The 25,732-nt window shown below is 37.4% G+C and overlaps 1 protein-coding gene and 1 pseudogene across 10 annotated transcripts in view; one reads left to right on the top strand and one right to left on the bottom strand.

The window, feature by feature from the left end:
* Positions 1-270: 270 nt before the first annotated feature.
* EYA4 (EYA transcriptional coactivator and phosphatase 4) overlaps positions 271-25,732 on the bottom strand; it is a 282,139-nt gene continuing 256,677 nt past the window's right edge. For 4 of the 10 annotated variants that reach the window (XM_032484950.1, XM_032484952.1, XM_032484951.1 and 1 more), the window contains 7 exons: positions 22,261-22,350; positions 16,164-16,222; positions 15,896-16,056; positions 13,494-13,608; positions 9,507-9,628; positions 7,207-7,306; positions 271-3,695 (listed from right to left, as the gene is read on the bottom strand). In XM_032484950.1, coding sequence (XP_032340841.1) covers positions 3,536-3,695; positions 7,207-7,306; positions 9,507-9,628; positions 13,494-13,608; positions 15,896-16,056; positions 16,164-16,222; positions 22,261-22,350 — 807 coding nt within the window. In that variant the 3' untranslated portion in view covers positions 271-3,535. Of the gene's footprint in view, positions 3,696-7,205; positions 7,307-7,344; positions 7,446-9,506; positions 9,629-13,493; positions 13,609-15,895; positions 16,057-16,163; positions 16,223-22,260; positions 22,351-25,732 lie in introns of all 10 variants that reach the window. The other 6 variants (XM_032484955.1, XM_032484957.1, XM_032484959.1 and 3 more) reach the window with 2 other exon arrangements.
* Positions 18,299-18,761, top strand: LOC102512942 (annotated as a pseudogene).

Here is a 25,732-nt window from a genome sequence, read left to right as displayed (position 1 = left end):
TAATGAAGTGTGACTACATGACACATGACATTTAAATGTAACTACCCATATGTAAAAAACTATGTTAACTCACATCTTTTCAGTACACCTGCCCACTTTCAGTCTTAATTTGTGACATTTTACTGTGTGGCATCTCAGTTTGCCTTAAGTGCAAATTGTGTGATTTAGGCACAAACCAGGGGAGGTAAGAGACGGCATGAACCTAACTACCAACTTCACATTATTTAGAATTGAGTCAAATACACACAACAGAAACTCTACAACATGGAGGGTGAAGAAAATGAAAACATTTCCAAAGGTATTTATTGAGAAGTAGTAAAGATGTACATATTTTTACAAGCTTTTAATATTAATTTACATTTTTTAAATTATGTAGGCCCCAATGATCTATATTTTACTAATACGTAATAGAAACCCTTGACTTTGTGAGGTTTCCATATTGCTACCATTACTGTGGTTGGGAGGCAAAATGCAACTTTGGCTCAAGATGCTTGTTTGTTTTGAAAAGAAATACTAAATGCCATATTCACTGAGAATGTAGGCTTGTCATAAACAAATGTGCATTACAAACACCAAAAACCCTTCATACTGGAGCATTCTGTTGGTACTATTTTGAATCTTAGCTCACCAGAGACTGAGGAAAAAAACATTTTAATAGAGTTATTACCTACTATTTGTGCACAAACTGCATGATACTAAATTTTTTTTTTTTTTTGCTCTGAATTTGATTTACAAATCTTTGCAGGGGAGAGTGACTTAATCTTGTCTGTTACACTACTGTAGCCAGGCCACCTGTTTTTTGGAGGTAACACAAGGTGGTTGGTTACTTGCCCTGGTGATATACCAAGTTTGTACACATAGGAGCCCAAAACCCATTTTGGCGACAGAACACTTTTCAAATTGGTTTATAATAAGGCACAATATTCTGTATGTCAACAGCATGTGGGAATTGCCACAGGGGCTGGCTTTTGGTTTGTTGATTTATTTTTTTGTTTTTCAGATCAGAAAGGAAGAGGATCTTGGGTTCCAAAGCTGGGAAGGGAAGCTTTCTGGTCTGAAGTCGCATGACAAACTTGTGGGCCCAGTGGCCTGCACCACCGTTGTACCAGACAAGCTGTTCTCTGTCAACCTAGCATTTAGGTTTAACATTGGCAGCCTTTTCGGAACACATAATCGGAGAAGATGTCTGTGAGAAACAGCACTGGTGACGCCATCAGCGGCCCTTCTCTTCGCCCTGTGAAGGGGCATTCCTTTCTTTATCTGCAGGCTTAGCAGCATAAACCTTGCTTGTTTGATATGAAAAATAATTAAAAATTTAGATGTAATGCCGCAATTCTCTCATTTAAAGAAACAACTGGCTAGAAAGTAAAGAAAATTTTGTCTTATTCACAGTAATAAATATTTAAGGTTTTAGTGCACAAAGTAGATTTAAGTATCGATAATCAATGCAGCTCTTTAATTTTGTCAACTATTATTTGCAAGCTAAAGGCCAGGAGAAATGGAAGATTTATTATTAGTATTATTATTATTACTATTATTAGTACTATTAGTAGTATCCCAACCTTAATTTGTCTGTAACATTACTTGGGGCAGAGGTAGCCAAAAGCTACAAAATTTAAAGAAGTTTAAGGTCTATATGTGATGAAATCACAATCTTAAAATCTGTAAAATTGGTTCTCAGTCTCTTTCTGCCCAGTGTAAACATGGCCTTAGCATTCAGTAAAGAAATACAGGTTTATAGCCTGGGAAATAAAATCACATTTCCATAATGAATGTTGTGATCAGTGTACAAAGCCCTAATCTTAGGGGAGCCATGGAAGCATGAGATTATGATTATCATGGACCAGACTCTGATTAGGGCCACTGCCTAGTAGCTGGACTCCAGGTTCCACAGTGTGACATTTTAAACACAGGACTGCAGGTGTAAACACCAGTAAAACATTCCTGGATCTTGAAAGTCTTAAATTTCCACAAGGGAAATCATGTCATAGAAAATGACAGGAGAACCTGTATCGTGTTCTTAACATGGGCTACACACCAAGGAAAAAAAAAACAAAAACATGCAAACACAACGATGACAGGCTCTCCTTGCACTGAATGAAGTCCATTGTGCAGTAATGGTACAGGCAGAAACCAAGGTGCACAGGTCTGTAACGGAGAGAAACTGGATTGATGTGTTAAGACGGAGAACCAGATACTATTTCACTGTTGTGACTTTAGTAATGCTGCCAAGATCCGACTCACTTGTTAATTTCTTTTATGATCAGAGTCTAGGTAAAATTTCATTGATTCACTTCTTTCCTTAGAAACCATCTGGGCATTCACCTTCCACTACTGATGACACTTCGTTTTTGCAATGGCATTGGGAAGAAATGCACTTAGCTTTATTTTAAGCCCTGTTCACTCAACATGGATTTAAAGCCATGTTCATGTATATTCTAAAAACATTTGGGTGATATTTGCTTATGATTTCCATCAGAATATTTTCCTCTACACAACTTACACGTATCAAAAAGTCAAACTCCAAACACTGTAAGTCATCATGAATATGGCTCTTAGTTTTCTCCAGTAAAATGGTAGAAAGGATACTCGAGACTTCAATGTACATTTCACTTTCTAAGTAAAGGTCCCACAGTCTTTCCCAAACCTTCCGCTTATGGTTGGATGCACAAATAGTTGCCTCATACAATTATTGGAATTATGAAGAACCCAAATAAAACACAAGCTTTCCTTTATTATTGTTGTTTTCTTATCGCAACAAGTACTCGGTTTCTCGCTGATGCATTATTAAGCTTTGATTACTTGAATTTTAAATTTGGTCATCTTAAGAATGATCACAATGGTTTTTGTCTTTCATTATCTACAGAGATTTTTTTTTTAACCAAAGTTACATTGTAACACACAAACGCTGTCTTGTCTTTAAGGCACAACACATCAATATGAACATTCTATTTGCCAAACTTAAAAAAGAGACATTATTAGATTCCCTTTTCCCCACCCGTGTCCCGCCCCAACAAATGAAAGAAAAATTGCATCCACTTTCAAAGTCAGCTACTAATAAAGTCACAGTAAATTATTTTCATCAATAATTTACACAAATTACAGGTCTAGATAGGACTGTCCTTACACAGTCTGAGTGCATTCCAATTCAGATTTTCTGGGCTAGGTAGGCTAAAGTCAGATTCAAACCTCAGGGCTGAGAAGATCTCCCATTTTGAGGAATGTTGTTAAACACCACCTTGTCAGACGGAGACTGTGTTGGTGTTTTGCCAGGGTAAGAGTTCTTTGCTAAAGCTGTTAATTCCAGTTAGAACGACTCATTCGGTGTGGACCAGCAATCTCCACAGACTTTTTTTTTTAAAACCGTTAAAGTGTTGTAAGTGTAAGACCATAGAGCTTCCTTTCTGTAGCACTAAAGTTTAATTCCGTTCAAGCAATCAGAATTCTTCATTCTGGAATTCTCATTCAATATGATTTCATCCTTTAAGACAATTTGTATGTGTAAAGCCAGAGGCATTGAATCACACATAAAAATTCAGTGTACTTGAAATATAAAAAAAAAAAAAAAAACCAAAAAAACAAAAACAACGGATCTCCAGCTAGAGAACACAGTTACAAATACTCTAATTCCAGTGCTTGATGTAGAGCCAAGAGGTCTGAGTGACTTGATATCCTCCAAAAGGGCATGTTGTGCTGCGTGGGCGAGGGAGGGAGGGAGGGAGGGAGGGAAGAGAGACGGGGAGGGAACGGAGAGAGATCATAACCATGGTCTCAGTGAAGCAGCAGCACACACACACACAACGCGCAGTTCACCCAAGTTCAAGGGAGGGAGTTCACGGGAGGGACGATCTTATTTAAAGACTCAGTAGCATCAATGGGATATTGTCAAAGTAAAAGAGAAATAGATCTGAACTGTATTTGAATGGTAATGAAAGAAAATAATGAACTTTCTAAAGTAGTTAAAGATTTATTTTGGGAAAGTATCATGACTAATATCGGCATCTGGGAAAGCAAGCTGAGCATCAAAATCCTACGTGGCTGAAGGAAAGCATGTTTTAACCACTACATTACTCCTTAAGGTTTATCTCTCGGTTATAAGTAAAATTAAAAAATGATAAACTTCCTAGATCCAAGGTTTTTGTCTATTTGAGAGGAAGAGGGTGAATTCCTTTCCACATGAAAAAGAATCTGAAGCTGGACTATATAAGGTAGAAAATCATGTAGGGATGATCAAGTTTCTTGCTTGTCTGGGAGAAGTAATAACTGAAGCCAGCAAAGTTGACCTGATTCATTTCGTTGGTGTGGGACTGAGGGAAAGCACTCCAGCACGCATGCTCAGTGGGGGAGATAGCGCCCTCTGAAGGTGGCAAAAATCAGTTCTTATGGGCAAAAAATTCTTAGACATTACAATATATGTGTAATGTATATATACCAGTAGGTATATGTGTAGAGTTAAAATTTCACGAAAGGTTGTGATTAGGGAAAAAACACAGATTATAATGAAAACAAGAAAATAAGGTATTATAGCAATTAATAAAACCAAAGCATTGTTTGTAAGTTTGGGCTGATGACATCTTGTAGAACATATATGTATAGAATATATATTTACATGTATAATGGAAATATATATATTATATATGTAACATGGAAAATACACTTTATTATAAAAATTAGTAATTAAAATAATAATCACTATTGTTAGAAATTTTTTTTACTGTCTAATATGGTAGCCACTAGCCCAGTGTGGATACGGGGCCCTTGAAATGTGGCAAGTTCAAAATATATGCTGAATTTCAAGGACTTAGAATTTTTTTAAAATGTAAATATCACATTAAGAGTTTTTATATTTACTAGACATTGAGACAATAATATTTTGAGTATGTATTAAAATATATTACTAGAATTAATTCTACCTGTCTCTTTTTACTTTTTTTTTAAACAAGGGTTCCAAAAAGTTAAAAATTACAAATATGGCTTGCATCATATATTTCTATAAAGGAGCACAGTTAAAACTTTGAAATTTCTTCTTAAATTGACAAAGCAAACTATGTTTTTAGATCAAATTAAAGCACAGAAATTCACCTAGAAGTAATGTTTTTTAAATTCAGCTCAGATCTATTTGTAATAACAAAATGGAACTTTATATTTCTGCACATGCGATAACAGCTACATCCAAGAAAAGCATGCATTCTGAATACTAGAGAAACCAATCACCTGTGTTTCAAAATAGACTTACAAGCCTTCACCATCACCAAAACTGTACCTACATAAACAACCATTTGGAAATAGCATTCTAACCGAGGTTTTTACCCACTTGGAGTCATGCCTTTTCTTCCTGAAGATTACTTTAGGGTGTAAAGCAGAGGTTTAACAACTGGTATACCAAGTCTAGTTTTTCCCACCATGGGTAAGTGGGGTAGACTTTACAAGTTTTAATTTTCAAAGGCATATACTGTTTCTGTTTGGGGAAAGTGAATTTTATCAGCCCTGACCTAGATATGTGTGTTTCACATTGGCTAAAAGACATGCAAAAGCTTGCTGTAGTGGCTGCATTGACTGTTCTTTGCTGTACATAATTATGGTGCCAATGTGAAAAACAGAAACAGCACAGACTCTGGACACTGACAAACTCCAGAAGATATTTCAACTGGAAGGATTTCAAGTAGTAGTTAGCTAGGAAAGTTGTATTTCTTGAGGCTGCATCCCTGACCTCATACAGAATGTCCTTGGGACCAGAGCGCTGTCTTGGGTCACTGACACTCCTAATTTAGACTGAGGTGCACCGTGGGAGGCTGAGTCCACACCAACTCTCTTAATGTTATGGAAAAACTTGGAGAATTTCAGGTATGGCTTCCAACACTTCACTTTCTAAACCTTCTAAAGTGGAAGCTCTTTCTCTTTCTCCATTGTTTGATTTGAATTGACTACAAACATAAATCATTTCTTTTATCTTTCTAGTATCACTATAAACTTTTCTAGGAAACTGTCTGTTGTTTTTTGGGGGGTGTGGGGGTGGAGAGAAACAGAAATCAGGTAAACAGTCCAGTCCGTGCAATTGTTTAGTGAAGGCTTTATTAGACGATGATCTGAAATCTCCTCAGCATACTGAGGACAACTTTTGTTCTGTGTAAAGCAATATACACTGATATGTCCTTGTTTCACAGTACTAATCCATCATTTTGCTTGTTTTATAAATTATATCACTTGTATTCTGGCTAGATGATATATATATGTTTTTCTTTTCTTCTTTTGTTTTGGTTAGTGGAGGTACTGGAGATTGAACGCAGGACCTTGTGCATGCTAAGCATGCGCTCTACCACTGAGCTATACTCCCACTGGCTAGATGATATTTTGCTATCATCCGGTGAAGGAAGCAGTAGATCTCAGTGTTGTGTTGGCTGATAGTCTGGTATCTGGGGCCAATTTTGGTATCGTTCTCCTTTTGATACTAAACCAACCATTTAATGTTTTTTTTAATTGCCTTGATTTCTCCAGAAATATGGGCCAGATGAAAAGGCTGATTTAAATACCTAGGGCCTATGAGATCTTCTGAATATATTCACAGCCAGCTGCTTGGCTTCAATCCAGCACCAATGACTCACCAAAACAGGGAACACTCTCCTAGAAGATGTAAGGCACATTGCCTCTGCCTCTAAGTCTCTCCAACAAGTTGGTACAACAGGATTTGAATAATATATCCCATTCCAATAGCATTTAATAAATTCTCTGGCAAGTTTTTTCCTTCTGCTATGAAAGCTACCCTCAACATTTACCATCATGGGGAACGATTACTAGCAGGGCACTCACAAGGACCATACAGCACAGAGGATGGATGGAAAAAAGACTTAAGAACTGAGCCACTCACATGATTTTCTATGGAGCTCCTTAAGCGTCTTTATCTTGGTGAATTTCACGTGCTTAAAAATGGTTATTTGCCCATCTTTCTCATATCTGTGTGTATTATACACATATACACACAAATAAGTATAACTAAATTTTCCTACATATCTTACAAAGTTTCAGGCAAAAAATGCTAGACTCCAAATGGTTTATTTGAATGTAAGTATTGACCTTCTCATGCGCTTACTGCTTCGCATCTATAAATTGAAATCATTTGTCAAGCTGCCACTGGGCCAAACTACAGGAATGCAAACAAAAAAGCTTGCATTAGAAGGATCACACCAACATTGTTTGAAACGGGTTACCTTTTTTGCTGCCTGTTCTTCTTCTACACCATCCCCAATTACAACATATACTACTTTTCTGCCAAACCTTTGCATTATTCGTTCAAAGCAACTTTCTTTTCCTGGAAGATAAACAAGATAAAGTTCAGAGTGAAGTTACCTGGTTAGCGGCATGCTCCTCATCTCGGCCATCTCCAATCACAACATAAGTTATGTTAGTGCCAAATCTGGACACTATACGCTCAAAACAGCTTTCCTTGCCTGAAAAACAATGCACTGCTTATTCTTCCAGCCATTGCAACCGTTAACGTAAAGATTCATACAGTGTTAAGTTACTTTCTCTTGAACGTCCATCCCTTAAACTAGCTTGCAAACTCCGGGTTTCTGGAATCAACAAGTTCGGTTGAATCCTCAAAATCTTTACTTGACACAGATGGTTAAACGAATGCATCTCGCACACCAAAAGAGCCAGCAGGGTTATACCCAGAAAAAATGTTAGTACCCTTCACTCCACCGAAAGAATATAGGAACAACCTTATAAGTGACTATCAGTTTTAACATTTATTTGTGTAATTCTACACATCAATTGTACCTAGTTTGTTCGAAGTAGTATAGACACGTCAGCTAAAAATATTATTGTGAAAAATTAAAGGTTCACCTAGAAGGAAAGAGGAAATACTAAGATACGGATTTACCTGGATAAACAACCCCTTTCTTCAAGCGTCTGGGTGCTAGTCTGCTCAGATTAATTGTACTAAGGGTACCGTCTGCTCGGGCCACAGCACTGGTGACACCAGTGCCCTCTAATCGTTCTATGGAAATAACACCATGAAATTTCTACGTGTTCTTTGTCTTTACAAAATTGGCATGATTCTCTGAATTTCATTCCCAGAACGCTCATGCAATCGTGGCTAGTTTCGCATTTTTCTCCCTTATTCTGATGTTCAGAACTCCAAAAAATACTAGATTAGAGGGAAAAAAAAATTTCCAGATGAAATACAAGGAACAGTTTGGCCAAGAAGAATATTGTCCTTATTAGAGGAAATGTTTACGCTTGTGTGGAAACTAATTTATCAAAAAGCAAAATCAGGTTTGATGCATATTCATCCTGCATAAACACACACAGTTATGTACGAATTGAAGGGGATTGATATCAGGGCCCTGAAGTGCAGCGCTCAGGACAATGAGGAATTTACTTTATGAAAGCTTGGCTCTCTTGAACTATACTCCCCAAAACAGCTGCAACCGGGGGCTTTTTCTGACTGTGCCAATGTCAGAACTCTGCAGGGTTATTTTTGGTAGGGGATTTTAGGATTCTAAACTCTTGTCAAGCTGCCAGAGCCTAAGTTTGTTGACCTTCCGGGCACATTATACAACCCATCTATTTCCCCAGGCATTTCCTTGACAGGCAACAGAATCCATGAGTTGCTTTCTTTTAACTCTTTCACACAGCAGAAATTGGTGAGATGTTGTTTTTGAAAGTTTACTTGAAGTCTTAAGTCTGTGAAAGGCACTTGTAAGTCAAAGATGGCTCCACAGATAGATATGATCTAAATAAACTAGGTTGTAGCTCTTTGATTGTTATTGAATATTTTTGGAAATGTGGATTTCCAGCCATTCATGCATTATGAATGCTCCAGTTATGTTTGCTGATTCATGAAATTCTTTTTTTTTTCTAGAATTAAGGATACTCATCTGATACTCCTTTGTAATGCCAAAACAGTATTTTTACTTTAGATCTAGATTATTGCACATACAAGGATGTAATACCATATACCGTATTAATTAAAATATAAAATACTATGGCTTAAGATACTGTATATTATTTAGATAACATGTGCCATAATGAAATATAATATAAATGTGTGTGTGGTGTGTGTGTGTGTGTGCGCGCGCGCGTGTGTGTCTGTGTCTGTGTGTGTGTATAGTCAGAACTATCCAGATACTGAGTTCAGAATTCACAGGCAACACTTTTCATAAGATGTGCACGTATACAAAGAGTTGCAGGCAACTTTGTTATCTGAGCTGTATTCAAATTTGCTTGATATTCTATTTTTTAAAAAACAGGTTTATTTATTTAACTTTTGGGGGGTAATTAGGTTTATTTATTTATTATACTTTAGAGGAGGTACTGGGGATTGAACCCAGGACCTCCTGCGCGCTAAGCATGCACTCTACCACTTGAGCTATCCCCTCTCCTTGCTTGATATTCTAATAGAAAAACTGATGAAAGAGGGAATCACACAGAGACATGCATTAAGAACATGTCCCCAAACACAGATGTGAACATATTCCATACAGAGTTAGAAATAATTTTCTTACCTATTTTAGTTGCACTGTAAATATTCTCAATGGGAAAAGCACCTCCTAAACTATAGAGCAGAACTTTCGCAAGTGCTGGGATCAGCTGGGTCGTCGTCACCAGGACATTCACGCAGTTACTCCTAAGACAGGGAGGAAACAGGCACATTTGTCTTCTAAGACTAAATAACTTCTAATGTACACATTTTAAACGATCATTGCAGCCTCTCAATTCCATAATCAATGGCTGCTGATAATCTAATTGTTCAATATCAACAGTTATTTGTGGTGCCCACCACCTGGGAGGCACAATGACATCCCAAAAAGAAGGAAGTGAAGGAAAATAAGCAAAAAGAAGTTTGCCCCCACCTCCTCCACCCAGAGCACAAGCTAGACAGGAAGACAGACAAGTAGACAGACCCCCGCAATAAGAAATGTGTTCTAGGACAAAGATCTCCTCCGGTCCCTGTGGAAACCCACAGAAGGATACCTGCTTCGGCCAGCAGCAATCACGGGAAGGTTATTGGAGGGGTCATGGCTTAGCTCTAAGTTTTACAAGTATGCAGCTTTCATAAATTTGCACATGTACAAAGAGCTGCAGGGGACTTTGTTATCTGATGCAGATTAGGTCTCTTTTAGGGCAACAGGACTCTGTGTCCTAGGGTTTTCAGAGCCTAGGAAAGTAGAGGACACAGTCAGAGAGGAGGTGATGGTACGGGGAGGAGAAGTTTCCGGATTTTGTTTAAGAAACAGCCCAGAGAGACTCAATCGAGGGATTGACAAGTGGTGGAACCTGAAGAAGTAAAAATGAAGAGGATCCCTATTTAGAAGAGAAGGGGTTGAATCCCTGAATCTCCTTCTCCACAAAGGGCAAACTGCATTTATGGGGCCCGGGTTTAAACACAACTACAAAGGCTCTACCCTTTGAGAGTGAAAATCTCCCATTTTGCAGTTAACAACTGTTTCTTTCACGGTAGCATCAGGGGGAGACAAAGGAAACACCAAGACAGTAAAGACTGTTAGCCTGAAATCCAGAAAAGAATGGACTGTGTGTGGCCCTTCCTTCTGGATTACAGGGAAACGGAGCAGCCCAGCCTGGAGAGGCTCAAACCACACATGTGAAATTGGGAATCAGAAGGAATATGGCTATGCCCTTTTCTCTACTGGATATTCTGTATCACAAGCCTTTACTACATATTTGTGTGGGGCCCATAAAATATTCTCTAGAATTCTGCAGATTGATTTTCAGAAAACTGGTCTCAGGGGCAACTCAGAAAAGCAAGTTGAGTGCTAACTTCTCATGGGATGTGTAAGTGCTCGGTCCACAGCACACTTCGTATTATGCTTTATGCAATTTAGACATATGCATAAGGAAAACTATAATTTATTCAAAAAAATTATAAAACCTTTATAATGATAGCCTTTCAAAACATTTTTTCATTTCTAAACTATCTCCAGAGACACGGGACTTTGTAATAGGAGCTCCGACTTCTGGAAGCAGGTGATGAGGTTTATCAATTTTTATGGGACAAAGAAACAAAGACTTCGAGAGGTGGAAGTTTAATAACTATCTTCAACACAATCTTAAATTTTACTAATTAAAAAAATAAAGAACTAGAAAATGACTTGCCTATGATCAGACAAAAATTCCCCCAATAGTGGCAGATGATTAAGAATAATACACTAACACGTGACGACATTGTGACACAAAGTTCTACACAATGTTCTATCAAAACAAGGTGCTATTCAACGTCATATACAGATGAAGGTTACAGAAGGAAAACATGGTGAAATAAAACAAAGCACAGGCTTTTTAAAAGTTTACAGATGTAGTTTTGAATTCCAGCTTCACCACTCACACTATATGATATTTGGAATTACATCTTTTCATTACAAACAGCACATATTTATAAATTGCATATATATACACGTTTATAAAATGCAGGCAAATAAGGAAGAAAATGAAAAGCATCAATTAGTAACCACCCAGAGACAGGAACTGATCTCCCCATTCTGAGTATTTACTTTTAGAGTTTCAGTTTACATATAGATTTTTTTCCCATTAGGATGCTAGTACATATATAATTTTGTATTTTACTTTTTTCATTTGTTTATATCATGAGCCTATTTATTTATGTCACAGTGTCTTAACATTTTCCCTCTCCCAACAAAACCTAATAGATGCAAATTATTCTATCCTGTGGCTCCACCAACATCTTTTAAAGTTAAGCTTAGTGTTTGATTTCTTAGTATTACAAATAACGCGACCTCACAAATTTTTCCTATACATATGCTTATGTCCTTTAACTATATTCACAGAAGAGGGATTACAGCCAGAGGGCACATACTTTGCTGCAGGCTCTGATACAGAATTCAGCAGCATCTGCTTTTCTGATATCCTAGATGTTTTGTGAAATTTACCAATAGGGTAATATATGTGGACAACGTGGCAAATTTCACAGTACTTAAAACTTCAATATGTAATGCCTTAATTTTCCCTTTCCTTTTCTTGTCATAGAACAATTGATTAAAATCATACACCCATGAAGTTGCTTTAAGGCCATGTATTAATAAGGATCTACATATAATATATTATGGGTAACACACAGACAATCTATTTGACAATGCAATAACCTTTGGTTTTTAACTATCATTAGAAATAATGAAAGCATCGTCCACTGTATTTTACACACATTCGGGGGTCGGAGCCCTCACATTCCAGCTTCTTTGTCCTTTGGTCATCATGTCACCAGTCACAGAGATCACAGGCAGAAAGTCCTATTTTAGAACAGCTTTAATGGTTAGACAATTCTTCCTACAAAGAGCCAGAACCTCGCTTACTAGGATTCTTACTCATCGGTACCCTTTCCTCTACAGAATCAGAGAGAAATGTCATTTATTTTCAGCCTAATAGCTCAAACAGCTGAAATCTATAATCGTGTTCCACACATGGCTCTTCTTCAGACTAAACTCTGGTTCCTCCCTCTAACTGTCCCTTTTATGTGATTTCCATAGCCTAAACCCTTCTGGCCACTTTGCTGGACACAAGATGCTTCAAATATGTCACAGCTCCTGTAGGAATGAGGTGCTCAGAACTGAGCAACGTACTCTGGATTTCCCAGCCTGACCCAGGAACCTACTGTGCCCTGCCCTCTCCATTTAGACTTTCTGCTATCAACGTGATGGCTGGTCGTGTCACAGGGCTGGAAGCCACGTGCATCAGTTGGGACACGCCGCTCACTCCCATGTTCTGAATACTGGACTCTCCTTTCACCCTGCCAAGGTTTCTCTGTATCTGGATTCAATCAGTTCACATACAAACTCTTCTCTGAATTTTGTGTTACCCACACATTTGCTAAGTATGGTGTTATTTATTCATCCAACTCAGAAACAAAACTAAAGAACAGAATAGCACAAAGATTTAGCCCCACCTTACTAGCGATCATCTTCCAGATTTACATTATTTTATTAATTTACATTCATGGCACATGGTATTCAACTAGTTACATCTATTCAACCCTATTATCTACATTAACAAGTCAGCATTTCATTGTTTAGATCAAACAACACAAGGGAGACACAATTTTCAGGAGCTTTCTCTTGTGTTTTGATGTATTTAAATTATGTTTATTATCTAGAATGGCCTAAAAGACTTAAAAACATGCATTCACTGTATAAACAGTATGGTTTTATTTTTGCCATCATCTCCTTACTTTGCCAACAATAGAGTGCTGTCTTTTTTTAAATTTTGGAATTCAAATGACATTCCCATGGGGTTTGTCAGGGGTTATGAGGAGAGAAGGGTAAAGGTAGAATCCTCTGGTTATTCTGAGAAGCAGCAACTCCCATCCTCCACCCCAAAACACACACACACACACACACACACACAGTGAATTGTTAGGTCCCTTCAAACTCTAAAATAGTCTGGGAATTAAAACATTTTTATATTTGTTATGCTATTAGAACTCCATCTTCAATACATGTAGGAACTGCAAAGACACCGCTTACCTAGTACTAATGATTGATAAAGATTTAAGTGCATTTGTTAGCCAGGAGTCTGTCAGACCTTCGATCTCGGCCCTCAACTGCAGCCACGCATCTCTCTTGGCAGGGCCAAGGAGTCCTGCAACACCAAAAAGCAAGGCAGAGTCAGGAGATGAACATTTTTCAGCAATGCCTAGTTTGGTCTCCCTTCTGTCTAGTATAGGTAATTTCTCTTCCTGCCTATATCAGAAATGAAGAGAGAGATGGATATCAACACGGATCCTTTGTTTCAGAATTGATCATCCATCCATTCATTCACTCATTCATTCATTCCACAAACATTTACTGAATAACTTTTGGATGTTGGGTTCTGGGCTAAAAATTAGCAGTGTGACATTGAAAAGTGGGTCTCTACCCTTATTGATCCTAGCATCTGGCACAGTGGACACCAATCACCTGAGGAGCTTTGATGACACCCCAGCCTGGGTCCTACTCCAGAAGACTGATACTATAGGCCTTGAGGAGAAGTCCAGCTCTACCAGCCCAGAGATAACAAATCTCAAATTCCATGGTTGTCTGAAAATGCTTAGCTTCCTAATAATCACAATCATCACCACTGTGAAACAGTAATAATGACATTATCACATACAGCTATGGAAATGTATAGAATTTGTTTTTATCATTAGTGCTCAAGCTATCAGAAATACTTAATTTTGTAAAAAGGAGTTAAGAGTTTTGTTTAAAATCCTAGAGCTTGATAGAGTATGGTTGAAAACTACATTGATTAAAAAAAGAGAAGAGGTAGGCATACTAATTTCTTATTCAAAAAGCCCTCCCTTTCGTGATAAAACAAGATCACATAAGTTTATCAAAAAAGAAAGTTTCTTATTTAAATCATATTTCAGAATATTGGGAGTACATATAGAGGTGGATAATTTTTTTAATCATAATTTATAGTTTCTGGCAAGTCTCATTTCTCTTCATTTCAATAAAGAGATGCTAACATCACAAAAAAAGGATTCATCTCTCATTGTTTAAACTTTTTAAGCTATAAGACTATTAGTAATCTTATCAATTTTAAAATTTATTTTAATAATACCCTTTAAGAGGGAAATAATGACACACCTGAATGATAAAAGTTCTTTCATATTTCCCAAAGGGATTTTTATTTTAAAGTTAAATTGATTACCTACAATTGATTTTTAATAGAATAGCTATTTGTTTGATTTTACAAAATTATCTTCTATAAAGTGTTAGAGTGAAATTAGGAAACCTGAGTTGTCTGCCTAGAACTCCGGACAAGTCAATAGCCTGCAGGAGCCTATTTCTTATTTGGAAATGAAAGACTTCCACATCTAAGCTCCATTTGGTTCTAACATTATTATTGTGTATGGTTCTATGTGGTTTTGTTCTCTTGTAGTTACTGAGTATCTATTGAGCATCTATTATGTGCCCCAAGGCTAGCTAGGCACTGGGGATACAGACACACAGCCCACCCTCACAATGTGTATGGTGTGTGTAACATATATACTACAGATGAAACCTTTATTACTACATTGTACTCTATGAATATAGGTGAATATACACATCTATAGTATGTACAAATATAGTTAGCTTTATCAATTTTAGTTTCCAGTTTATACTCCTCAAACATCTTTCTGTTTAAAAAAAGAGACACAAAGAAACAAAAAAACCCTGGGAGAAGAATCTTATGTGACCTCATAACTAATCCTAGGATCGTATTGACCTGAAATTGATCCTAATAAGAGAAAATCAAGGTTTATTATACCAAGAAGCACATCCAAGATCTTAGTTTTGACGTCACAGGTTTTGATATCACCTGTAATTTCTGAATGAGTATAAAATGGTTTAGCTACAACCTACAGAGTATTTGGACTTTTGAAAACCATGGTGTAGTTAACACAATACATGGCAAAGGTGTATTTTCATGTAACATGCAATTTTTAAAAGGATAAAATAGACTTGTTGAAGTCTTTGAAATGACATAAAGCACTGTTTAGATTTCTTTTTGATAGGATTCCAGAAAGGTCATGATTGCTAACAACTCTGCTTCGGTGACGGGGGTCTTCTTTCCACGGCCTCCATCAGTGCCTCTATCTGGTTCTCACTGACAGCGTCCCAGATGAAGAAGAGTAAAATCACCGTCCTGCTATTAATCATGACCAAACAGCCGGGCACAAAGAATCCCTCATTCTTTTGACAGTGCTGCATGCTTTATTTTGCAGTTAAGTTTCCCCCCACCCTCCCCACTCTAAGAAACTTAAAATTCTGGCTCATGGAGTCCAGTAGGAGATCTTGGCATTGATTTTATAGAAGGATAGTCCCTGACATGAAACATGAAACCACAGTTCAAATTGTACCTCTACCTACAGTATCCTTTATTACACTGTAAAAGCCACACATACCTCCCACATTGTTCTTGTAGGTGTTGTATAATTCTTTTACTCTTCTGTAACGAAAAGCCAACTTCCTCATCCAGTCAACCCCTCCTCTTACACCTGTTGGCAAACAAAGGTTTGCACTACTTGCAGCTGCATGGAAGCCATCAGTTGCAAAACTGTAGGTACTGCAACACCCAAAATACATTAAAAAGAAATAAAAGAAATAATTACATGTGCAAAACTTCACAGCTGAATTTCTGTAGGAAAAAGCATACGGAAAGGCATGGCTTACCTTAAGTCCTGCCCATTATCATCAGAGGAGACATCGTCTATGTGAACTTGGTCACACTCCTGTTAAAAACAGTGGGAAAGTTGTTTTTCAAAGGATGCTCAGCACCAAGGTTGAAGCTCTTTGCATCTCGCCATTTGATCAGGCTGTGGCCAGAAGATGGCAGCATCTGCCCATTCATCCCACCCTCACACGCCAGGAAATGGCCCCATTTCTACTCAGTGAGCTAGAAGCCCAGAAGAGACCCGTTAAAGGGGGCCTGAAAACATGTGGGCTTATTTAGAGGAATTAAAACAATAATTGGAATCTTAAAGTTATTGATAAGAAATTCTCCTTCGAATCTTTACAAGAATCACTGGTGTTCACTTTCAGGCATCTCTGTTGTGCACGCTTAAGTACAGAAGCAAAGCTAATCTGAAGATACTCAAAACTTGTTTGGTCGGACACCTCAGGGGTTTACTATTATTTACTATTTGTTGAGCAACAACAGAGGGGTTTGATGATTATGATGTCCTGGGAGATCCCTCTAACTTCCTGCTTTTTGCTGGGCCAGTGATACCATGAAAGAACCGTGTTGATGTTATTTCAAAAGTCCTGGTCTTTCGACACAGCAAATAGCTAACCATCAAAGTCAATAATTTTTGTTGCTGTACAAGTTTTTAAATCTTTACACAGAAATGAATACTGAAATAAAAGGGAAATAATGAAGATTTTTCATCTCCAATGTACTCTGAAGTCAGAGGAGAATAAAGTTGAGGAACATACATACACCGACACAATTGACCTGACTTAGAGTGTACTCAGAAAAAAGCAGTAAGTTTTCTGGAGAAGATTTCAATTCTTCTTTGGTGTTCTAAGAATCCTTTTCTATCTTTGAGTAATCTGCAAAGTTCCAATGAAACAGTACATGATTCTAAAGGTGGAGTCTGGCTAGGGCATTTCAACACCTAATGCCTCCTAACCTCAGGGTAAGTATGAGCCTGCCTTTGGGGCTTCTTTTTACCCCTCAAATCATTCCAGTTATACAGAGTCTGCTGTGCATATGCTGCTTATCATTCAAAATCAATTTTGAAAAATCATTACATTTGAAAACAGGATGCCATACTACAGGTTTTTCAGCTACTATTTGTAATCACTCTAGGGTTTGGGAGAATCAGGTAGTAAAATATTTACTGTCTCATCTCCAGCTTTCCACACTCGGTGTATTAGCTCCTGCTGCAGTCTGAGGATAAACTAGTTGGCTCAAGTCTCTTTTAAAATATAAAACTTAGTGAGTAGCCCCATCAACACAATTTTAGTACATAACTTGAAAGTCCAGGTAAATCCATTTTAAAGGTTCATATGATTTACATATAATTATGGGTAATTTTTGAATAAATATATTCATAGGTAGGGAAGGGCCCTGGAAAGTTAATCTGACTGGAAGCTGCCTGAGGAGGGGGGTTTGGGCCTGCATATATGCTCACTTAAGGCACAATCTGGCACAAAGTAACAGTTCTTTGTTGAATAAATGGCAGAAGACTAGACAGACAAAGTTCATGACAGAATTGCCACAATTACTTAAATTTTCATAACACAAAGTTCTGGTGATAAAAAATAATAATGTTCTAGATGGTAAGGACTGTAAGAAGAGGGCAAGAGAAGAGAATGAAGTGGGAGGAAAGGGGGCAGGGCATAACCACTGAAGAATGACACAGCTACGGGGGATAGGACAAACTGGTTACAACCAAGATGGCGGAGTATTCAACTTCCAGGAGACCCTGAGCCTCATGGCACACCCACAGGCGCCCTGACAGTTCCCAGGCAGACCATAAAAACTCAAGAAGTGGGTGAGAGGGTCGTCTCCTGGAAATCCTTGCCTCTTCCCCAAAGTAGTTGGAATAACCCTCCTATCCATTAGCATAGGAAATTACTGAGCCCATGAAACCTAACAACTCCACACCTCGTGGTTGCTCTCTCCCTCTTGCCTTCTGAGACAGTCCACACTGTATGGAGTGTGTATCTACTTTTACTTTAAACTGAACACCCCAAATACCTCTCAGCTTCTCTCCCTCTCACCTTTCTGAGATGGCCCACATTCTGCCTATGGAGTGTGTATCTCCTAAGCCGTTTTCCCTTCTGAGTGAGACAGACCGCACTCTGTCTATGGAGTGTGTCTCTCTCTAAATAAACTTGCTTTCACTTTACCATGACTTGTTCTTGGACTCTTTCCTGCACGAGGCAAGAACCTATTCTCCCCCAACAAGAGGATGTTGGAGTCATGGCAGGACGAGCATTAAAAAAAGGTTCTTCCTCATTCTGACTATTTGTTGAAAGAAGCAGAGCCCAAATTTTAACCAAAGAAGGCATTATGCTTCCAGAAAGTTCTCAGAGAAAAGTATTGCAAGCAACAGCAGTAGCTGTCAGATTGGGCTCTAAAGGAAAGGCTGAAGAGATTTAACCAGTTAGCTGGAAAGCTGGAAATAAAAGATCTTCTCCCAGAGCTGCGGCAACCCAGTAGTTCTAGACGACAAGGATTATTTCTTATCAAGAGTTGGTGACATTCTTGGTAAGTATAAAGACCAAATTAAATCACTATTGAAATGGCATTACGTGTGCTGATTCCATGGAAGTTCTGAAATCTTTCATCATGTAAATAATTTCCACGTCTCTACTTTATAATAAATTAATGCTATAAAAAGGAGGGAGTCTTATGAATTATACTGGTAATTAGAAGTTATTTCTATATTTAATACCCTCTCATTCTAATTTTTAGAGAAATTCCTCTGACATTTCAAGTATTAACTCGCATGATTAATTTGTACATTTTGCCCCCAAATTTATTTTTTACTCCTGAGGACATCAGTATATCAAACTTATTGGACCGTGAGTTCCATATTTAAAGTTATGTTTGAGGTTTTTCCAAATGGAACTTCTCTCTAAATTTATGCCTAGTTAACTGTGCTTGTTGACTCTGGACTCCTGCCCAAGGATTACAGTCCAGTGAAAGAAACCTGAACTTCAATCACTTACACTTTTAGAAAAATCTAAATAATTATTTGTCAATTAGTCTTCACTCAGAGCAACTTTGCAAGAATCATTTTGACCCAAACCTAAAATACTAAAAACCATGTAATGCTTTGGCTTTAACAAATTCCAGTGTAAGAATTCAAACATTTGGAATAATTCTGGCCCTAACGTTAAATTCTTTAATTCTATCTCATAAGGCGGCTGCAAACTTGTCACTGATCTTTATCTGTTATAATCCATAATGGTCTTCTCTCACTTTTGTAAGCCCACACTCCCTGGTGTCTTCTTTCCTGGAAGTTATTTTAACTGAAATAACATTTTATTTAAATGAAGATCATTCTCTTCTTCGGGGCAGTGGTGTGAGCATCTGCCTTCTCTGCAGTTGGACAGGAGGTAGTGAAGTGTGTCCATTAGGAGGATTTAAATTTGTATCTTTTAAGGAATTATGTGAAAGCAGCTGCTCCTACATATGTTGCAGTATCTACTGAAGGATTTGAGTCTCAAATTAGACTTTTAGGTTAAGAAAAGGAACCCTGAGAGATTAAATACACAAGGGAAAAATGCACATAATAGGCTAAAGATGGAGTTACTCTCTTGAGGAATTCTCTTTGTCAGTAGAAGCAGACATGGCTTAATACCAGTTGTGAAGCTCACGGCAATCATTGCTTGTAAGAAGTCTACTGAAATAAAAAACTGGGTGAGAGTTTCAAAATCAGATGCAGAAGCAGAGTGGATATGTATGTAAGTGTACTGAACGATCTTGAAAGCTCTTGTGTAGATTTTAATAGTTTCAGTGCCTGTTTGTCTCACTTAAGTTAGTATGAAGCCTTTGAGTTTCCTTGGGCACTTCACCTGGACGTGTACGCACATATGTGGCACGTACGTGTGTCTGTGCATGAATGAGAATTCAACCAGCTTATATGCAGAGATTAAATCATTTCATTGATTCAGTACATTATTGTTGGATACAAAGGTTTATTAGCCTTTGAGTCAAATGGAATTTTTATCACATTCTAAAACACAACTGAAAAACTATAATCATAGAAGAGAAAGTCAATGCCAGTATTTTCTCAGTTACTATTTCTACCAGAGATCCTGCTGGATATTTAAAAATATATATTTTATATAGTACCTAATCCAAAATAAAAATTCTTAGCCTACCACATGGCTCTGATATGCCAATATTTACATCACACTTGCTAAAGGTATATTCAAAACCATTATAAGCTACTCTCACTTTCTCATTTTAGTGTTCTGTCAGAGGCCGGGTGTTAAGTTTATTCCATCTTGCTTTGAATCTGCCACTAAAAAAGCTAGAGGGTCATTTATCTCAAACAATAAATAAAATGAAATAAAAACTCTAAAACTTAGATAAAACCATATAAAACTTCCTTTTTTTTTTTTTGGTCTTTTACAGGTTTGAGAGGACTAATAATCTTAGAATTCTTTTTAGAATGAGACTCATAGATTTTACTCAAAAGAAAAACCCACCTAAAAAGTTATCACCATATATGTATAAAAAAGCCAAGTTTCCAAATGGTTAAAGTGTGTTTCCTACTATCATGTATATGTAAAATCATTCTGTACACTAGACAGTAATAAGTAGCAGGACTAATTTAAATCAGGTTTTAGAGAGGTGATTATTATTTCTTATTATCTAAAACTGGAATAATTGCCTAAGACTACTGACCTTTCATAGTTTCTGTTAAAGAAAAAAAAGAACCGTCTTTAAAAGGAATTTGAATTTTATTATCTAGTAAAAATAATGACTCACTGCAGAGAGAACAAGAAAGAAAATGCTTTTACATAGACTTCCAACACATACTTTTATGGGATATACTGAATAACACATCTTTTACTCATGTCTCAAATGTAACTAAAACTGGATTTAAGACCTTGTCAATTTTAAAAACTTATTTAAGACACTGACAAACTTGGCTTATCTTGCTCACACATGTCTGTTAATTTCAGCCTAGAACAGGGCAGAGTATGCATTCTGGAGCCAGACAGAATCCAGAGTTTCAAATCCTAACTCAACCACTCAGTAGGTAACCTTAGATGTGATTTTTAAGCTGGCGGACCTACAGTTTCTTCTCTACAAAAATAATGTGATAAACATATTTATTCAAAAATGTTGTTGCTGATTAATTGATTAATGGAAAGCCCGATATAAAATGCCAAGCACAAGGTAGGGATTCAGTAATAATAATCTCCACCTTCATCCATAATGTTTATAAACACTTTTATTTCATGATGAACCCATGAGATAAAAAAAAAAATCTGAATGGGTCATTAAAAAAAGAAATCTATTTCAGCATCATTGTGCTTGACAGAGAAGAACTTCTCAGCGCTCCAGCGACTCAAGTTATTTCAAATTTTATTGTCTGAATGCCTAATAACTCAGATCATACACCTTATTACAGGGCTTACTCAGCCTTCTTGAAGCTATTTTTACTTGGGTCCTTTCAGTTTGTTGTTACTGCTTTTACCTTCTCTTCATTTAAGGTTGAAATGGAAAGGTAAATTAAGAAAAAAAAGAGAAAATAAATGCAATCAAATCCATCAGAAGTGCTAAGTAAACAGTTCTTGCACTGTTTTATCCAGAAGGGGAGGAAACGAGAAATAACAATCTCTTGAATTAGGTTTCAGATTACCTACAAGACTTAATGACGCATTCTACCACCAGGAATAGTATCTGTGATTACTGTGTGGTCATTAACCTAAACAGCATCCTGGTTAGTAACCTGGAAGAGCTAGTCATGATTCCAACGGAGGAATGGGTAGTGGGTGAGACACTAAAAGGACCAGGAGGAGTGGATAAGGGTGTAATGTATGGGACGGCAAAGCAGACCTTCCCCTTTTTGGAGACTTTTTTTGTTTTAAATATATGCCAGTACATATGTATAATTCATCAACACAACTTAGCTTCTGTTTATATTTGCATATACAGTGTTTCCCCCTGAGAGGAACTTTTCTCTTGAGCTAAATTTCTATCTTTCAGTTTTTTTTTTTCAGGTTATCAGCGCATATAGACATCATATAAGAGTTTTAGTAGTTGGCTCCAAATATTCTTACCTTTTTAAATTCTTACCTCTAAATCATTGAAAAATAAATGGGTATCAGCAAGATTAAAAATCATCTCCTCCATTCGGAGTCCAAGGGTTACAGCCATGGGGGGGTCCTGAAAAGGAAAGGCACGTATAATGAAGTAAATCTGCAGTAACCACAGTTACTTGAAAAATATTTTAAGGGCATGTGGTTGGTGGGGGGGCTGTATAAATTTTCAACCCAGGAGTCAAAGATTTCTCAATTATCAGAAAAAGGTGCCTTTCCAAAGAGTTATAAAACATACTAAACATGTTGATATATCTGTGAATTCATAGGCATTAACAGGCACAGAAAGATGACTTAGATACATTTTCACATAAAGCTATATGTTCATGAGAGGAGGAAGAAGAAAGCAAGCTAGTTCATAGAACCCAGTTTACATATGTTCCATGCAAAGTCCTTTGGAGAGAGATACTTGGATAGGATACTGAAGAATAGAGCAGAACTGTTAAAAAGAGGAAAGGACGTCTTTTTAAGAATGACAACAAATAAAAGCAGAAGAGAGAGGGAAGCAGGTCTACTGGATGTTCGTAGGACCTGTACAGACAGTGTTGTCCGGAAGTGGGACAGGAAGAGCTGGCAGGGCACAGTGGAACCACAACTTCATTATTAATTGCATTTTGATAAACAGGCAATATTTATTTGAATATGTGTATAGTATGATATAACCTGCATTTGACTAGGGATGAAGGGGGACAGGTGGAGGATGACATTAATTCAGTGAATGTAATATATAAATTTATAAAAATAAAATATATGCGTCTAGAAGTTTAGTGAAAGTAAGGAGATTAGTAAGGAGTCAAAGTGATTTAAGTTTTGTTTACAAAAATAAGAGATTACACAGCAGCAAGGAGCTGAGAACCAAGACCAGAGTTGGTACTTTATCATAATTAGTTCCAGTTGAAAGCCTGGCATAAAGGGGTATAAGATTTTAAAAAGTAAGGAGAGTTTAGGGATAGAGCTAGGAAAATAATTCATGCACAAACGTTGTGTTTAACATGATCAAGATGGAATGATCGCCGAAGAACCGCTTGAGATGTGACTCTGGAGATGAAAAAACAGAAAATGAGGAAGGGACAACTCCTCAGAATCTGAGACCAGAATGGGTGTTAACAGGGAGAAGAAAATGGCTTCAAATAAAGCTGACAAGCCTAGAAGGCTACTATTGATTTTGGCTGAAAAGTTGTTTAGGAAGACCTCTGAGGGTGACTCGGGTTGAGTGTCTGGGACAGGAGCCAGATTAGGGATTTGAGGAGAGAAAACCAAACTTGTGTTTTCAATGCTCTAATACATGGCATTTCAAGAAATGTATTTAAACTTGGGGAAATGTCATACTAACTTTCCTTCAATTTATGATAAGAAAATGCAACCCAGGTCAGACCGAGCAGTATTTGTATGCCCCCTTGAACCTACTCCACTCAGCAAGTAGAAGCCCTTCTTCATGACACACCTATATTGCAACAACCAATTATTGCCCCCTGTACTTTCATAATGCTTTGCAGGGGAAAACTCTAGAGTGTAACCGTATTTGAAGAGAGCATCAAGCCTCATCTTCTATAGTGATGAAAATCTACATAACAGGAGCTCAGTGCTGAGAAAGAGGTTAAGCTGTTGAGCAGAGATAAGATCTGACGTGGGACACAAGATAAAAAGAGGAAAATCATAATATCTAGGGTGTCAAAGTAATATTCTGTTTACATCTCTTTCTTGGGGATTTCTATGGATTTTATAGTTAAACATTCTCTCTTCTCAGAAATAGAGGCTTATTATTCACATGCTTGATGGCATCTTGGGATCGGGTCTCCTGGTCAGTGTGACTCCACCTTCAGATTCATCTGTCTTCCTGTGACAAGATCATTTGGAACAACACACCCGAAGACCAAATAAATTCCATTTTATTCAACAAGTATCCATTCGTGAACAAGAACAAAAATATTAAGTGCCCATTTTACGTCTCAAGGAGTTTTGGAACTCAGAGGGATCTCTTGCTCTGTTTCCTTCAATTCTTCTTTCTTATTTCTTTCTGTTGTTGTTTGTGTTTTTGTTGTTGTTATTGAAAGAAAATCTATGAAGGTGAAATTTTTACAAAATGCACATTTGCCTTTTCTCTGCAAAAAAAATTCTCTATTTCTTCTTTCTCTCTTTTGTTACAGGGGGTGGTGGGGATTGAATAAGCTAAGGATACAGAAAACTTGTAAATACTCTGTCTAGTCATGGGACCATGAACAAAAAGTCTACAGAAATATCAGGAAAAATCAAATGTAATTATAGCATGAAAACATATAATTCCATTAGTGACGCTCTATGCTTTTGAGGAATGTTCACTGATGCAAGACAATAAAACTGAGCTGCACAGGCCTCCGTTATGTTTCTGATGATTACTGCCCTAAAGATATGTATTTCAGATGGGGGTTCAGAAATGCCTTATATAAAAGGTTTGCCTTTTCAAGATGAGCTTGGTTAAAAGTCTTACGATTTGCTTGTTTTTCTTTTTTAAGTTTTAGGTAAAATTATTGAGTTTCTCTTGTCCATGCCTCACATTCTTTGCATTTACAGATCAGATTTATGGGGATGGGAGAAAACACACTGTTCCTCTTTGATTGTTACTTTCATCGATTCCACGCTTCTGTAGTACGTAACTTTCTATGCTACTCAAGCAGTGATAGGAAAATCCATGAAGAATGCATTTTGTGCATCTGATAGGCATGCAAACAAATACAATTAAAAAAAAAAAACAAGAATTCTCCATCAACTAAGCACAATGCATGGAATGATGAAAACTATATTTGAGCACTTCAATGGAATGCAACCCCACGGCACTGGAAGGGACTGTACATTTGTTTTTTGAGCTATGGTGGTTCCACGTCATACATGCTCCTACAGCCAGGACTTAGTAAGCATTTTGGCAAAACATCATTTGTTACCGGGGAAAGTTTTGCTCTGAGGTCTGCCGCGGTGTGAACTAGCTGTATTTTACTAAGTTTTCCAGAGAGTGAGGTCTGTTGAAAGGGAGGTGTTTCGTCAGCCATGCCAAAGTCTTGGCACAGAAGGGGTAGGGACAGCCATGCCACAAGCCAAGGAAAACCATGTCTGTAAGAGGTGGTGATCTTGTTTCTAAGCGAATGCTGAGTGGGGCTTTCTTTCAAATGTCTGATTTTACTTTTTTTTTTTTTTTTTTTTTTTTTGGACCAGCTTCCTAAGTCACTGGGACAGCTATTTCTAAGTGAGCAGATTCCAGGACCCCATTTTTCTAGCTAAACCACCCACAGATGTAAGAATCCAGGAAAGATGAGCAGGAATTTGGTGGGGTGGCCTTAGCAAGGTGGTTATCATGATGGACAACCTCTGCCTTGCCAGACTACTAGGCGGGAGATGCTGGAGCCTGCAATCGCATGGTTTTATCAGGCATTTGAGAGTTAAACATACTTCTGGAATGAAGTTTTTATACAGAGGTT

This window comes from Camelus ferus, chromosome 8 (genome assembly GCF_009834535.1).
Source record: "Camelus ferus isolate YT-003-E chromosome 8, BCGSAC_Cfer_1.0, whole genome shotgun sequence".
NCBI classification, from domain to species: domain Eukaryota; kingdom Metazoa; phylum Chordata; class Mammalia; order Artiodactyla; family Camelidae; genus Camelus; species Camelus ferus.
Note: the sequence above shows the minus strand (reverse complement) of the source record. Positions and strands in the feature narration are given on the sequence as shown.